Genomic DNA, 14,918 nt, shown 5'->3' with positions numbered 1-14,918 from the left:
AAACTCACCTTTCCTCTCCACCTGAGTAAACAAAATCCACCATCTCCCCACTCATCGCTTCACTGCAGCTTTTGGGGGAGTGAGAAAAAAACAAATGATAAATGGCCGATCTCTTCTGTTTGATAAACAGCAGTGTTTTCAGGAGTGAAGACAGTGCGACTTCAAAGTCTGTCCCTTAAGGCTTTTCTCACCGTTCATCCATCAAATCTCTTCCAAACTCCTGCTGCATTTCACCAAAGTTTATATTTTGATAGGTGGTACAATTTTCTTTAATTTAAGGGAGCAATAAAGTTTTGGACATGGTGTTTATAAGTCTTACTCAGCAACTCTGGAGGCAAGGCAGGCGGAAAACATCAGAAAAATATACTACAACTTTTCAAATATAAATCCCTTCAGATATTAAACTCCGCTGACAGCAGATATGACTTCAAAGTTTTCCTCCCTCCAAACTTTTTTTTCCTCTCCCTGACATCATTTCACAGGAGTGTGCAGGCGAGCCGCTCTTCTCCCTCTTCTGTGCCATCAAGCAGCAGATGGAGAAAGGCCCCATTGACTCCATCACCGGAGAGGCCCGCTACTCGCTCAGCGAGGACAAGCTCATCAGACAGCAGATTGACTACAAGACGCTGGTAAGGGGTTCACCTGCCCAAGGGTGCAGGGGCTGAGAGGGGACGTTTTAATATGCTTTCAGGGATTTGAGGAGGGTGGTCATGGGTTGTCGGTCACGAGATGAGCAGCGGAACATAAAGTTGTCGCAGACACGCATGACACACAGAGGTCACAGGAGTGGTGACCTCACTTCCTGTCGAGACTGGAGCTGTCAAAGAAAATAGCGGAGCGTCAGAATGAGGGGGAAATAAAGAGATTATTCATGCATGTGTCTGAGATGCTAAAGCTCCCTCTGTCTGGAACTTTCCGTTTATTCCCCGAGCCTGTCTGCTGTCGTTTGCTCTCCGCTGTGATGTGTTTGTCTCAGCAGGAGAGGCTCCTCACTTTAAGTCTAACGTTTTTCTTTTCCCAGGTCTGTTTGTTTGACTTATTCAGGGAGTAAAACACTCACTTTAGCGTACATAATGGGAAACAGTTTGTCCTGAAAATGAGCTCTAGGTCTGACTTTTACTGCTGAACCACCAGACGCACAGAGAAACTAATGTCATCACTGTAAAGAAATGTTTGGAACTACACTTGAGATACAAATATTCAAATATCTGCTTAATGCTCTGCACACTGGACATAAACATCTGTAGAAGGTAACACATTTACTCTCTTTATACAGATTTTGATTGTTTTTGTATCCTAGGTATTTCTTCTGCTAGCTTGAGGGGGAGAACTGATGAATGTGCTAATACGGTTGTAATAAGCTTGTTTACAGCTCATCAGTTAAAGTCAGTGGTGTATAAAGTAATTGAGAGCCATACTTGGAATGTACTCCAATACAAGTGAAAGTCAGCAACTAAAAATCACTTGAGTGAAAGTCTTAAAGTAGCTCAAATTAAAAGTACTTGAGTATCAAAAGCAAACGTCCAACAAACCAAAACAGCTAGAAACAGCTCTCCATCCTTCTCCTCTAGCGCCCTTTAATGTTAAATGGTAAGTTTTGGAACGCCAATATTACGTTGTTTTCCAGCAAACACAGGAAGAACTTTATTCTGTAGGATGAACCTTTAATCTCAACAAAATCAGGAATGATTTTTCACTATGGAGACAGGTGTCCGATTTCTTCCGAAACAAAACTAGCGGTTGGTGGTGGTGTGGTGGATCTCTACTATCCAATGCGTGAGGTTGCTTCTATCATGCTGTAGACTCTGAGGGAAACCCTCAGGCTGTACACATCTTGCTGTGATGAGCCTCCGATACAGATGCGAGCGCCAGTTATTTGGGCAAGAACATAGTCCCGATAATTCATACATGATGAGACAGTCATATTAACGACAGTGACAATGTGAAAGCAGCAGAGTAAAAGTAACTTTTTTTAATTTTATGTAGCGAATAGGGCTGTCACTTTAACATGTTAATTTGATTAATTAACTACACTGCAAATGAATGCATTATAAAAATTAACATGGTTAACTCATTGGCTCTCAGCCATTTTCAGAGCATCTTGAACGATCTTTCAAGACCCAAATCATATTGTTTTCTATGACTATGTAAACACCAAAACTACCTAAGAAGAGTGGACTCTCTTCTTTTATGTCTCTCCCATGATCTCTGTTGTCTTTTCTCTCAATCGCGCCGCTCTTTCTCTCTGAACCACCGCGACACATCCTCTGTTGGAGCGTGAGCTGCCTGAATTTTTCTGACCTGCAGCGTCTCTCTATGTCTCTGTAATCTCACATCTTCTCCTCATATCCATGCTGATCTCTCATCCAAAGAGCACACCGCTCTCACCCACAGTAGTTTACGAGCATGATTTTGCTTGACAGGCTCTGCCAGACCCCGCTTCCCCCTGCTGGAAAAACATTATTTGATTCTAGACGGGGTAAACAGTTGTGCAACATCAATGGCAGCGAACATGGACATTTTGATTTTAGCCAGTTGAAATGTATTCATTTGCTCAGTCATGCACTACAATTTTGTAATGTCCTAGAATCAAAATCTTTATTTGGGAACCTTAAGCAGATATGACATTAAAATGTGATTAATTAGATTAATTAATTACAAATCCTGCAATCAATTAGATTATTTTTTTAATCACCTGATAACAAAGTAAAGGTTAAAGTTGCAATGGATCTAAAAATAGAAACTAAAATATAGTATAGATCCTCCCAAAACCTACGTGAGTACTGTAACAAAGTACTTTTACTTTGTTCCTTTACACCACTGATTACAGTAACACATTGCTGCCTCTTTTAAAACCAAGAGAAGAGAGCTTAATGAGTTTAATTATGTGTTAAAGCTGCATTAGTCCAAAAGCCTCTTTGGCCAAAAAATATATACTCACATCCCTTTTCACTAAAGTTTCTGAGAGTTGATATAAAACCTGAGGTAACATGTTACTTTTATCTTTCTCGATCCATTTCTGCGAGTGTGAATAGCCAGACAACATTTCCTGCTTATGTTTGACTCTCTGAGTGTCATATCTGTGTGTATCTCCACTACAGGTGGTGAACTGCATCCATCCAGAGAACGAGAAGAGCCCAGAGATCCAGGTGAAGGCGCTGAACTGTGACACCATCAGCCAAGTGAAGGAGAAGATCCTGGATGCCATCTACAAGAATGTGCCACACTCCCATCGCCTGAAAGCCTCAGACATGGACCTGGGTACAGATTTTAGTCTCTTTTCATATAAACTGTAAAAATAGAGACCTACATTTGCTGTTTTTATTTTTCACTGTTTGATTAGACAGGATCTTATTGTTGTAGATTTTTCGAGTAGAGAATGAGGGGTCTTCCTTTTGCACATCGCTGTCTTCCCTTTACTGTTTGTCAAAAAAAAAATCCGTCCTTGAAGTCTTTCCCATTGAATTCCCTGGAGAAAACCAGTCTGAACAGACACCCATTGATTTTCACGAGCAGCTCCCTCGCTTCTCCGTCCAAGTCTTTCTCCATATAGAGCAGTGGCTTTCTTTTCAACCTCAGGGGAAACTGGACTTCCTGGCTCTCAGTCAGATGTCTGAGTTGGTCTCTCTCCTCCCTAAACTTCCCATCGATCGCCTCTCTTGTCGACTTGCGCCTGAGTCACATGATTGATCAGCTAATCAATCGAGACACTCAGTAATCTCTTTTCTTGTGTTCTTCTCTTTTCCCTTCTTCTCCCTCCGTCTCGGAGTGAGTTCAGTGGGAACATCTTGTTTGGCCCTTTTTATGCCGTTTATGACCCCTGTGGGTGACTGTTTTATTTTCATTTTCCTCTAATTACCCAACTAAATTTCTAGGGGAACTCGCTTGTGCCTATCTCAGGTTTAATATATTCGCAAATGGCTTTAATGAGCCTCTGATAGCAATGGGTGAACTGATAAACCTTCACAGCGAGACATCTTGAGATCAGGTGTTTTTTTGGACCTTGTGTGTGTGTGTGTGTGCGTGCGCATGTCTACAAAGCCATGCATGCTTTTGTGAATCACAATATCATCCAGGGTTGTTTGTCTGCAGAAACCACAGGCTGTCCCTGCACCATGGGCCTGCTTTTTATGGTTTAATATTGCCAGATGGATTTTCCTCGCCCCTGTTGTGTGTTTGTAATAGCATATTTATAACCAAACCTGGACCTACGATGAGCTGAGTGCATACCATGGGGAATCTGCCTGCGTGATAGCTAAGTGGAGAGATTGCTTTGGCCTTTTGACGGCATTCCTTGATAAAATTGTTTTATGAACCCCTTTGGGCTGGATGTGTTGTTCTATTATTGTTTTATTATGAAAGGGAATTGGAAATCCTCCGTTAGCTGGCCACTCTCTCTCTGTGCGTCTGAGATCCTGTGAATGAGTCAGAGAAAAAGAGTGAAAAAGGGAGGGAATACAAGCTCAGAGAAGAACTTGGGTGTGTGTTGAATACTGGTTGGACAAATACGCTCACCTGTACATAGGTTTATTTAGAATAGCAATAGAATAGAATAGAAAATACTTTATTTATCCCAGAGGGGAAATTCAGAAGGAGACACAGCAGCAATCAAGAAAACAAAAGTAAGAAAGTGTATAAAAAGTACAAAAAGGTCCATAAGAAAATAGATGCTGACAGCTTGTCCATCATTGTCCAATTCAGCCAGTCTCTACCTCCACAGGGTCCAGGACTGAGCTTCTTCAGCAGTCTGTTCAGTCTCTGACTCCTGGATCCTGTCTGCTCACAGCAGGTGAAGTTCTTCCAATGTGGCGTTGGTGTCTGACGTTAGCTCCGTTAGCCTTGTCTGTGAATAGCATGATGCTACTCTGCCCTCTGGTATTCCTTCTATTGGTGGGTTAGCATGGCTAGCTCATCCATCTTATTAGAGCTAGATCTTACATTCCCAATAACGGTGGATGGAAGGACAGGTCCATGTCTTCACTTCTTAGCTCTCACCAAGAACCAGCACGTCATCCTCACCTTGTGGGGAAACATCAGGCCTTGCACCAGTTAGCACTGACATGCTAAAAGCTGCTAACAGCTGATTTCACATGTAAACAATGTGGCCATGACTACATGTAGGATCTAAAAACACATACAAGAGAAAAAATAGTAAAAAATATCACAGACATCAAAACCAGTTTGGTGTCCACGACCAACAAATGAACCATACAAAGTAATGACCTACTGCAAATGCAAAAATGACAAAAATGTAGCAGCATGTCATGGGTACATTCTCTTTTCTGCGATAGACAAAGGTTTCCTTCTCCTCCCCTTGTGGGGAAACATTTCGCCTTGCACCAGTTAGCACTGACATGCTACAGGCTGCTAACAGCTGATTTCACATGTAAACAGTGCGGCCATGGTTACATGTAGGATCTCCAGACAAACACAGGAGCAATAATAGATAAAATATCACTGAAGCTACAAAAAGTTTGGTGTCCATGTGCAAAAAATGAGCCATACAAAGTAATGATCCACTCCAAATACTCCAAAAGATGGCTAAAATTTAGCTGCGTGTCGTGCATACATTCTCTTTTGTGCGATAGAGAAAGGTTTATGTTTGATAGTTTGGTTATTTTGACTCTTCATTTTACTTTAAGAGAGGTAAGCTTTGTATATTTGAGGTTCTCCAGATCTCTGACACACACACACACACACACACCCACACCCAGGCACACACACACACATACAAACTCATATACACAGACTGATTGCAGCAGCCGATAAGGATAATGGGATTGTGGCGGGCCTGTCCTGAGACAGATTGGCCGCAAGTATTGTTATCCCAGATATTGTTTTTAATTCCCCACTGCTGCAATCCACCGTCCTCCGCAGGGTTTCAGAGAATAGAGAGGCTAGATTGTGTGTGAGCACGAGTGTGTGTATGTGTGTGTGTTTGTGTGTGTGTGTGTGTGTGTGTGCCTGCAGCAAATGTGAGTCATGCCTCTCTGTGGAGTACAACAGTCACCTTCAGCCTTTCTCTTCACCATCAGCTTTCTTACAATCCCTAAGGCCTGTCTCTCTTTGGTTGCATTGAGTCCATACAGACACGCTAACACACACACACACACACACACACACACACACACACACGTCGCTTCCCTCTGAGTTGGGACCACTGGATTTGGGAGCCTGAGTATTCTCAGTGTGTCTGCTTTCTCCGTTCCTGTATGTGTCCCTCTTCTTTTTTCCATTTCTTCATTTGTTTACCAAAGCTCGACCGGAGACAGGCGCTCATTTGCATCTTTATGGAAAGATGTACTGTATAGACAAAAACAACAGGAGAATCTCTATTTCCTGCAGATTTCTCAGATGCTAACGCAATTCTGGCCGATCCTCCAAAGACAGGCCTCATCACGCGCCACAGCGATTGCAGCTTTGTTTTTCCCGTTTGTGATCGGAATAGGAGATGACAGTGGCCGACTCGAGTGGATTCACAAAGCCCAGGATGTCTGCAGAAGGAAAAAAAGGAATCATGTGCTTGTTTGTTTTGGAGATGGCTTCCCTTTTCCACTTATGATAATGTTGCTGGCGTATTGAGAGATGTTTCTGTCGAAGCTTTTGTCCTGTTTGTGCTGAGGTTGCAGGGATGGGGTGTAATCAGTGTGTTGTTTGGAAAGGGAATGTCATGTGAAAATGTGGAAATGAGTTGATTTGTAGTCTCTAGAGTTTGCCAGGTTTGCATTTTTCCACTTCCTCCTGTCCTGTGTGGGAATGAGCCATCCAGCTGTATAAAATCAGGGAGAGCAGACTCAAAGAAGAAGCACTAAAGGAGGAGCTCAGGCCTTGAACATGCCACTGAAATCACACCGATCAAAACCACAGAGGCAGAACAGCCTCAAAAACAGCTGTGTTAGTTCTTTTCACTTTCCTCCACCTTTTATTCTCTATTCAAGCTTTTCATGACAATGTGAATCGATCATCCTGAGAGAAAGAAAGAGAAATATCAATGTATGAAAATGGTTTAAGTTTGTGCTTTGTTCTGTTTTTGTTTTTCCTGTTAATTTAGTTTATATAAGAAGTAAAAACTACAGCTTAAACTGCTAAATTAACTCTTTATTCCACCTGCAGGATGTGATTCTCATGTTTCTATGTTGTGAATGATGTGAGTCGAAGTCATCATTGAACTCTGCTGTGAGAGCGTCATCAGGAAATTTTCAGCCCCGAAATAGAAAGACTTAAAAATGTGTTTAAAAAAAGATGTCGTCAAAGGATTGGTGTTGCATAACTCCGGATTGTCAAGTTCTCATATTTTAATCATTTGCAGAGTGGCGTCAGGGTCGAGGACAACGCATGATTCTGCAGGATGAAGACGTCACCACGAAGATCGAAGGTGACTGGAAGAGACTGAACATGCTGGCTCATTATCAGGTACGACTATTAAATGCTGCACCTGTCTCAAGCACAATACTACAGATTAAACAGAGATGAGTTCAAGAACTTTATTTTTCTTTTTATTTTCACTTTTTTTTCACTTTTTTTCATGGTTTGACTGGTCCTACAACTTATAGTTAGGCACAACTTTTACATCAAATAAGGTGCTGCATTATTAAACACTCTTACCAAAAAAGATTGCTGAGTTCATACATGAAAAATATTGATGAGGGAATATCTCCGCAGCCCTGACAGCACAATACACTATGGAGACGCTGCATCTCCATCTTGGACAGCGTGACAGCTCCCGATGGCCAGCACCTGATAATGTGACTTATGGAACTAAAAGTTGACTTGCGTCCTTTTCGCTTTTTGTTATGGACTGTTTTTTGGTATTTGTGTCACAAACAAGTGTCAAAACTCCAGTAGCTTTTAAAAAGTGAGGACATCTTTCTGATGGAGCTCGTTTAAGCTCACATTGTATCAGTATAACCAGAGCAGAGGATGAGGGAGAAGGAAGAAGTGTGTATAAGCGAAGTAAGTGAGAGGAGTACATGTAGAGAAGAGAAACTGAAACTTAAGTATGGTCGAAGATTTGAGGTGCTGAAGGAAAAATATTTAATAACTCTTAATTAAGGCTGTCACTTTAACGCATTAATTAGATTAATTAATTACATCGCAAATTAATGTGTTATAAAAATTTACTTTATTTTCTTTTAACTTTCTTTTAAGTCTCTTCCTGTTTTTGATCCAAAAAGCAGACATGCCATCCTTTGATCCTCTCCATGATTAAGCATGATATTGATTGACAAGCTCCGCCAAACCCCACCTCCTCCTGCTGAAAAACATAATTTACTTCTATAGACGCAGTAAACAGTTGCACAACAGCAGTGACAGAGAACGCAACATTTTAAAAGTGGCAAGTTGAAGAAAAAAATGTGGATTTCCAAACCTTCTCTTCGTGTATTCATTTGATTTGTCCCAAACTACAGTTTTGTCATGTCCTAGAATTCAAATTCTTTATTTAGGGACCTTAAGCAAGTATTAGATTAAAATGTGATTAATTAGATTAATTAGTTACAAATCCTGTAATTATATATATATATATATATATATATATATTTTTTGCTCGACAGCACTCCTCCTTATACACAAATACATACTGATCAAAATCAAACATTCAAAGTCCTCCATGGAAATACTGTAAACATACAAAACCCTGATAAATAAGTGCAACTTATAGTACAGTGTGAATTATAAATGTTTTTTGTTTTTTTTCCCAGTCATGATTTATGCCACATATAGTCTGGAAAATACATACATATGTATGAATTATGTACAAGTCCCTAACAATCATTGGTCAAAACTATGCTAAAAGTGCTATGAGGACTTTGTGTATAATCTTAAAACAAATTTTATTTGCCTGTTCATAATTCATGTTTTAAAATGAGATTATCAGCACTAAAATCCCTTAGTGTATATGGTTGGGTTGGATTTTCCAATGAAGCACAAATTCATTCACAATTCACAAAAATAGAATTGAATACTGATGCTACGCCAGCAGATGAACTTAAAAGCAGTGAGAAGTGAGTTGACCGAGTTAGAAGCAAGGTCTGTCCTTTCTATTGATGAAAAGAAGTCCTTGGACTCATTTTGTAGTTATGTCTGACACTGGAGCTGGACTGGCACAAAGGAAAAGGACGTCAGAGCAGAAGAGTAATAAAGTGTGGGCTCAAACACAGGTTAAGCTGTTTGTGATAATGGGAAACAGAGTCTTTATCCCAGTGACCCTTGATTCTGTTCAAAGGTGTTGCTGCAATCAATACCAAATGGGTAATCCTCACATCCCCTTTTAATAAATTTGAGTTGAACAAAAAGACAAAGACAGCTCAGTCAAATCAAACAAACTCTTTTCCTGCAGTGTGAAAGTCAAACACATAAGAGCAGGTGTGCAGTGCCTCATGAGCGTCCATTGTCCATCCAGCCCATTGCAGCGATACCACATCGAAAGCGAGGCACGCTTTGTCAACACGCTGTTAATAATTGGAGCAGCTATGCAAGCAGCCACTGTCCCCTCCAAGTGCAGTTTGCACGCTGCCCAAATTAAATGTCAGCATCAGCAAGTGTCAACAGGCCTCGAGTGGGAGGCGCGGGTGGAATGGATTAGGGAGCTGATTTGAATCTGAGGGAAGATAATGAAGACAGAAGTTAATTCATTTTTTTCAGGGCTGGGGAATAAGGGCACCTTATCCTTGACAGAGTGGGAAAAAATGGAGCCAAAACACTCCCATCCACTCAGAATTTGTCAGGAAGAGTAAGGGGGGAGAGGGGACTAGACAAATGTATTCAGAGTGAAGTGAAGGGCATCAGCACCCAGCACTTGATATTTAAACTTTTGTTTTTATAACTTAGCTCCAGTTAAATGTGGCTTTAAGTAAAAGAGGTTTAATGGATTAATCTTTCAGAGATCCTGAGGTTTAACGACTCATCCATGAGGCAGTCTACTTATTAAACAAACCCAGATGTGCTCAAGGCTTCGACTGAGAGCTAATCCAAGTGACCAGACACACTTGATAAACTTTGACTCCCTTCTTTCTTAAACCACTCTGATTTTGATCTACCAGCAGCCAAACACACCCACTCTCCCTGCTTTCAGTTACAGCACAACACTTTTTTTTTTATCACGACTCAGGAAAAAGTTTGAAATCTGATTCAGGGAAACATCGCATGCTACAGTAGCTACAAGCAGAATTTGGCATTTCCCATATCAGATCTCTCCCCATTAATGAGAGACTTATCTTCTCCTCCTCTCTTTCAGGGAAGCATGCTCTGCTTTCTGCCTTTATCCGCTCCTACAAATGTTATTTCCCCAAATGCCAGCCCTCCTTTTCATTATGTTCCATTGTGCAGCGCTCGTTTTAAATCCATTCAGCATAAGAGCAGTGATCAGGGAGCATGCTTAGGGGTGTTAGCGAGGAGGAGGGGGCTTCCCACAAAGGAATAACAAAATCTGCCCACTGGGCCTCCTGCCTACAATAATATAAACATATTATGCACAAGGAGCAGATTGAGTGACTGGGTGAAATAATGATACAATCTTAATAAGACCTCAGCTCGCAATCGTGCAGTATACGCAGGAAAAGGCCCCGTGGTCTTTATTCCCTGTCCCCTCTACCCGCTCCATGATGGAGACCACTTCAATTAACCCTGCCATAGCCCACAGCACAGGCAGCCAGATTATGCAGAACATGAGTACACCGTGTGTGCATGAGTGTGTGTGTATGTGTGTGTGTTTAAGGACTGGGCTGGGACAGACAACATCCCAGTTGTGTTAATTGAATCCAGTGTGGCTGACTGGGAAAGGAGGAGCACACGATTGACTCATTTACTCATTTACACACACTTATTTACACTCTGCTTGATTCCTCATACACACACACACACTCCTAAAAAAAACACGCGTTCATACCCAACCCCAGAGGAAAGGTGTTATTGAATAGAGACCAGGAGGCGTCCCCTCTCACACAGGCCTGTATGAAGCTGGGATAAACCCGCCCTCCCCCTGTCACTCATCATATGTGTGTGTGGGCTGAATGCAGCTCATAAGGGTAATAAGATATGCTGTTTATCCACATGAAACCAGAATAGATGGAGAGAAATATAGAAAATGACACTACCGCAGTGATCTATGGGTTTTCAGATTGGATGTGCACACAGATATATAAAGATATATAAATATGTCAGCGATAACTTCAGTTTGAACAGACATTTGCATAAAACATGTTTCTGTGTCTTTGTGTCTTTCAGGTTCCTGATAATGCAGTAATGGCGCTGGTTCCAAAGCAAGTTACAGCCTACAATTCAGTGAACAACTCCACTGTGTCTCGGACTTCTGCCAGTAAATATGGTAAGAAAAAAAAAGGATTGTTTTACCATGGAGATTTTGTTTGCTGAAGTAGCCCTAGTGCTAGTCCAGCTTGTCCAACTTGAATATCATCTTAAAAATTGCGACTCCTTATGCCTTTAATTCCAGGTGTACCCTTTTAAATGTTGACAAACATTCAAGAAGATGCTGTGAAGTAACAGATTCTGTTTCTTTCTCTCAAACGCATCATGTCACATTTTATCTTTTGATCCACAAAGGAAGAGGAGGACCTGAGTTCCCTTCAAAAACAGGGGATTTCAAAAGCATGACAAAAACAAAAAAAGCACTGAGAGAGCACAGACCTCCACCAAGCATATTAGGATTTTCACCAACACTTTAGTCCTACTTTAATGTTATACTCCCTTTCAGCAGACTGTCTGCTACAATTTGCTGTTAGTTGCAGGTTTGTATGATGATTTGTTTCCTGACGGTGTTGAAAATTATGATGACCCATTTTTCATATTCCAGATCTTAGTATCCAGAATATCACCAGGATCTGGATCATACTTTTACATCTGTCAGAAATTTTGGTGACCTTGTCTTGTATTGTTTTGCAAAGCAATCCGACCATTTGTGATGGAGGTATATACACATATGGTGAAAACAGCCCTATCTCACAATGATAAAGAATCCTTTAACAAGTCCTGGATCCAGATGGTGATCTGGATCACCTCCAAAATTTAATCACTCTTTCCTTCTCCCATTTTGAACATTTCCAGAAAATTTCATGAAGATCCGTTTGTCACTTTTTGAGTTCTGCTGTTCACAAACAGACAAACTCTCCCAAAAACAGAACCTCCTTGGTGGCGGTACAAAAGCAGTGAAAGCCTGTGGCAAAAATGACAGAAGACTGTGGATTTATTCAGCGTTAATTTTTATTTCCATGCAAACAAAATACTGTTATGATACAGTTATTTTACTGACTTCTCATTAATTCCAGTGTATGTGTTAGAAAAGGAGGGCAGTGAGCCTGAGTCACATCAAGTGTCAATATAACAAGTGTAGTGTGATGCCGTGTCTGTGATTAGGCGATTAGGCGGGGGAGCTTTTTTAACAGTTTGTGATGGGTGGGACACTCAGTTTGATCCAGCCTCCCTCAAGATTTTTTATTTTTTTTAATGACGCATCAACCATTAAACGAGCCTTGCTACAAACTGAGGCAAGGTGAAACTGACAGACAGGGCAGAGAGCGTGAGGCATAACTGGTGGTGAAATCAGGCTTCCCATGGCTTCAGTGAAAACTGCCACTGTAAAAAACGTGGTTAGGTGGTGAGAAGGTTGAACAGTCAGCTGGGGCAGAATATGAGCAAGTGAATCCACAGAGGGAGCGTGGCACTGATCGTTACGGTCTTCTCCAAACTGATCTTTAAGACGTTGCATGAAACCCTACATGTCTGGAGACACTGACTTTTTTTTTTTTTTCTTTATCTGAGCTGTTGTAGCTACAAAAAAGTTTTTTTTGTAAGCAGCTTTTTCTTCTAGCCTTGTAAGGAGCTGGTGTTACTCTGGCACCAGTTTTTCTGGTTTAGGGTCACTTTCTTTGGTGTTTAAACATCAAACTGACTCTGAACTTGCACTGTAGCCAGCTTAGTGGACAAGGGGCAAAAGAGCCATTCTCCCTGCAGACATTAGACAAGGTTTACTCATAAAAACTAGTTTAATATTTCAAATACTCTAAGAGTCTTCCATTATTTTATCATTTAGTTTAATCAAAAGAGATAAATCAAAGTGTCAAGGATGTGTCCAAAGAAATGTGGAAACAATCCTCTCTTAGAGACCACCTCATCCCTCAACAGGTGAAGTTCATCCTCAGAACTCTGCACTCCAGCCCTGGCAGACCTCAAAAGACAAGACACAATTTAAACTAGTTGAAAGGATTTCTCAAACATAACAAGCGACCAAACAGACGTTTTCTCCTGTTGTCGTGGCCTCTTAAGACTCCAAAGTGTGTCCATGTGCCAGTGTTTTTTTCCAGCCTGTCCGTCTGCTCCGCGTCTCCTTGAACCACAGAAACCATCAAGTTAGTGGTTGATCAAAGGGCCGGCCTCGCTGGCTGCAAACACTTCAGACACATCAAATGTGCTGCCACATTATTAGCATCGCCTCATCTCCATACGGTCTCACCTCGCCTCCCTGGCTTCAAATTAGACCAGATAGGACAAGGTGAGTGATGCTACAGACGAGGAAGGAAGGAGGCCGTGGATATCTCCTTTCACCATTTTTTTTAAAGGATTGACTTCAAACGCAAGTGTGATCCACTTCACAACTGGCGTAGTGCTAGAGAGTGACTTTGAACTCTTTGTGAGCACAATGACCAAGTATTGAAGAAAGAGACGAGGCTGAATTTTTAAAAGCTGCAGGAGAGAAGGAGGGAGGGAGGGAGGGAGAGAAAGTTGTGGAAAAGTACAAAGATTAAGACAAACACTCTGTAACATGTTGAGTCACACAATGAAAGGAGGAAACCTTTGAGTCTTTGATGTAATGTTTCCATCAGAAGCCAAAAGTGGAAAAAAAAAACATCAGACAAAAAAAACAGCTCCTTTGTGCAGAGGATCAGAATAGAATCCAACAAGAAATCTCTCTCCTGAGTATCCCTGACTCTTCTTCACCCTCAGCTCTCCAACTTTTTGAACAAATAATTAACAGAAAATGAAAGCAGAGCCCACTCACACACCGCTGCATGCACAGCCTCAAAAGCACTGCAATTACTGCCACAAATGTCCGTCGTCCTTGACAATACTAAGTGTTATTAGCTCTGCAGAGGATACTTGATGCAGGTCTTTAACAATAGATACAGTTAAAGGGGCTTTTTGGAGTTTTTTTGTAATATTAAAAAGCTTTCCCTTCTAGATATATGCCTGATTGTAATCTACACTTTAAAATGAGATTATCAGCGCCAATATTACTGGTTACAGGTTATTTCAAATTGCTACTTCTTAGCGTCCCAATCGGGTTGAGAAGGACCAGATTGCTATACTCTAGGTTTCTATGACAACTCAACGCCAGCTGACCAAGTTTAGTAGTATGAAGAGAGATCTGTGTTTTTCTCTGCGGAAAATGATTTCTGTGATTAATTTTGTAGTGATGGTGGACACTGGAGCCAAACTGTCAGAAAGAAAAAGGACAGAAGAGCGGAAAAAAGCTAAACAGTGGTCTGTTCAAACTTGAGAGTCTATCAATAAAATGAAGAGTGAGGTTACGTTAGCTCTGCTTGGTAAATGACTGACAGGACATAGCTAACCAGCTAGCTAACATTACACATTACAGACATGTCTTAGAGTGGTGTTTCTCAAAGTGGGGTCCCTGGTCCATAGTTTGGGGGTCCGCGGAATAATTAAAAAACATTTGTAAAACTGTGCTATATCATTAAAAAAAAAACATATCAACAAAGTGGGAACTCTTGCAACAATAAATTCAGCTATTTTTTTTAGTACTCCCACCCAATGTAGTTCCATGCCATGAGAACAATTTTCATATGATCATGAAATGTTTATCACTTCATACTGTACATCAACAGAAAAAAAACCTTCAAAACAGACAACATCTTGGTGCAATGGCGTGCACAGACTTTTTAAAG

The 14,918-nt window shown here is 41.1% G+C and overlaps 1 protein-coding gene across 3 annotated transcripts in view; it reads left to right on the top strand.

The window, feature by feature from the left end:
* The window catches only part of plxna4 (plexin A4), a 328,944-nt gene that overhangs the window by 291,129 nt on the left and 22,897 nt on the right, over nt 1-14,918 (top strand). For all 3 annotated transcript variants that reach the window (XM_074697775.1, XM_074697774.1, XM_074697776.1), the window contains exons 24-27: nt 483-629; nt 3,102-3,261; nt 7,310-7,413; nt 11,224-11,323. In XM_074697775.1, the coding sequence (XP_074553876.1) occupies nt 483-629; nt 3,102-3,261; nt 7,310-7,413; nt 11,224-11,323 (511 nt within the window). The remainder of the gene's footprint in view (nt 1-482; nt 630-3,101; nt 3,262-7,309; nt 7,414-11,223; nt 11,324-14,918) is intronic.

Source organism: Halichoeres trimaculatus, unplaced genomic scaffold (genome assembly GCF_033239565.1).
Source record: "Halichoeres trimaculatus isolate MK-OKI-2021-1 unplaced genomic scaffold, fHalTri1.1 fHalTri1_scaffold_21, whole genome shotgun sequence".
NCBI classification, from domain to species: domain Eukaryota; kingdom Metazoa; phylum Chordata; class Actinopteri; order Labriformes; family Labridae; genus Halichoeres; species Halichoeres trimaculatus.
This window is presented reverse-complemented; position numbering and strand designations above follow the sequence as displayed.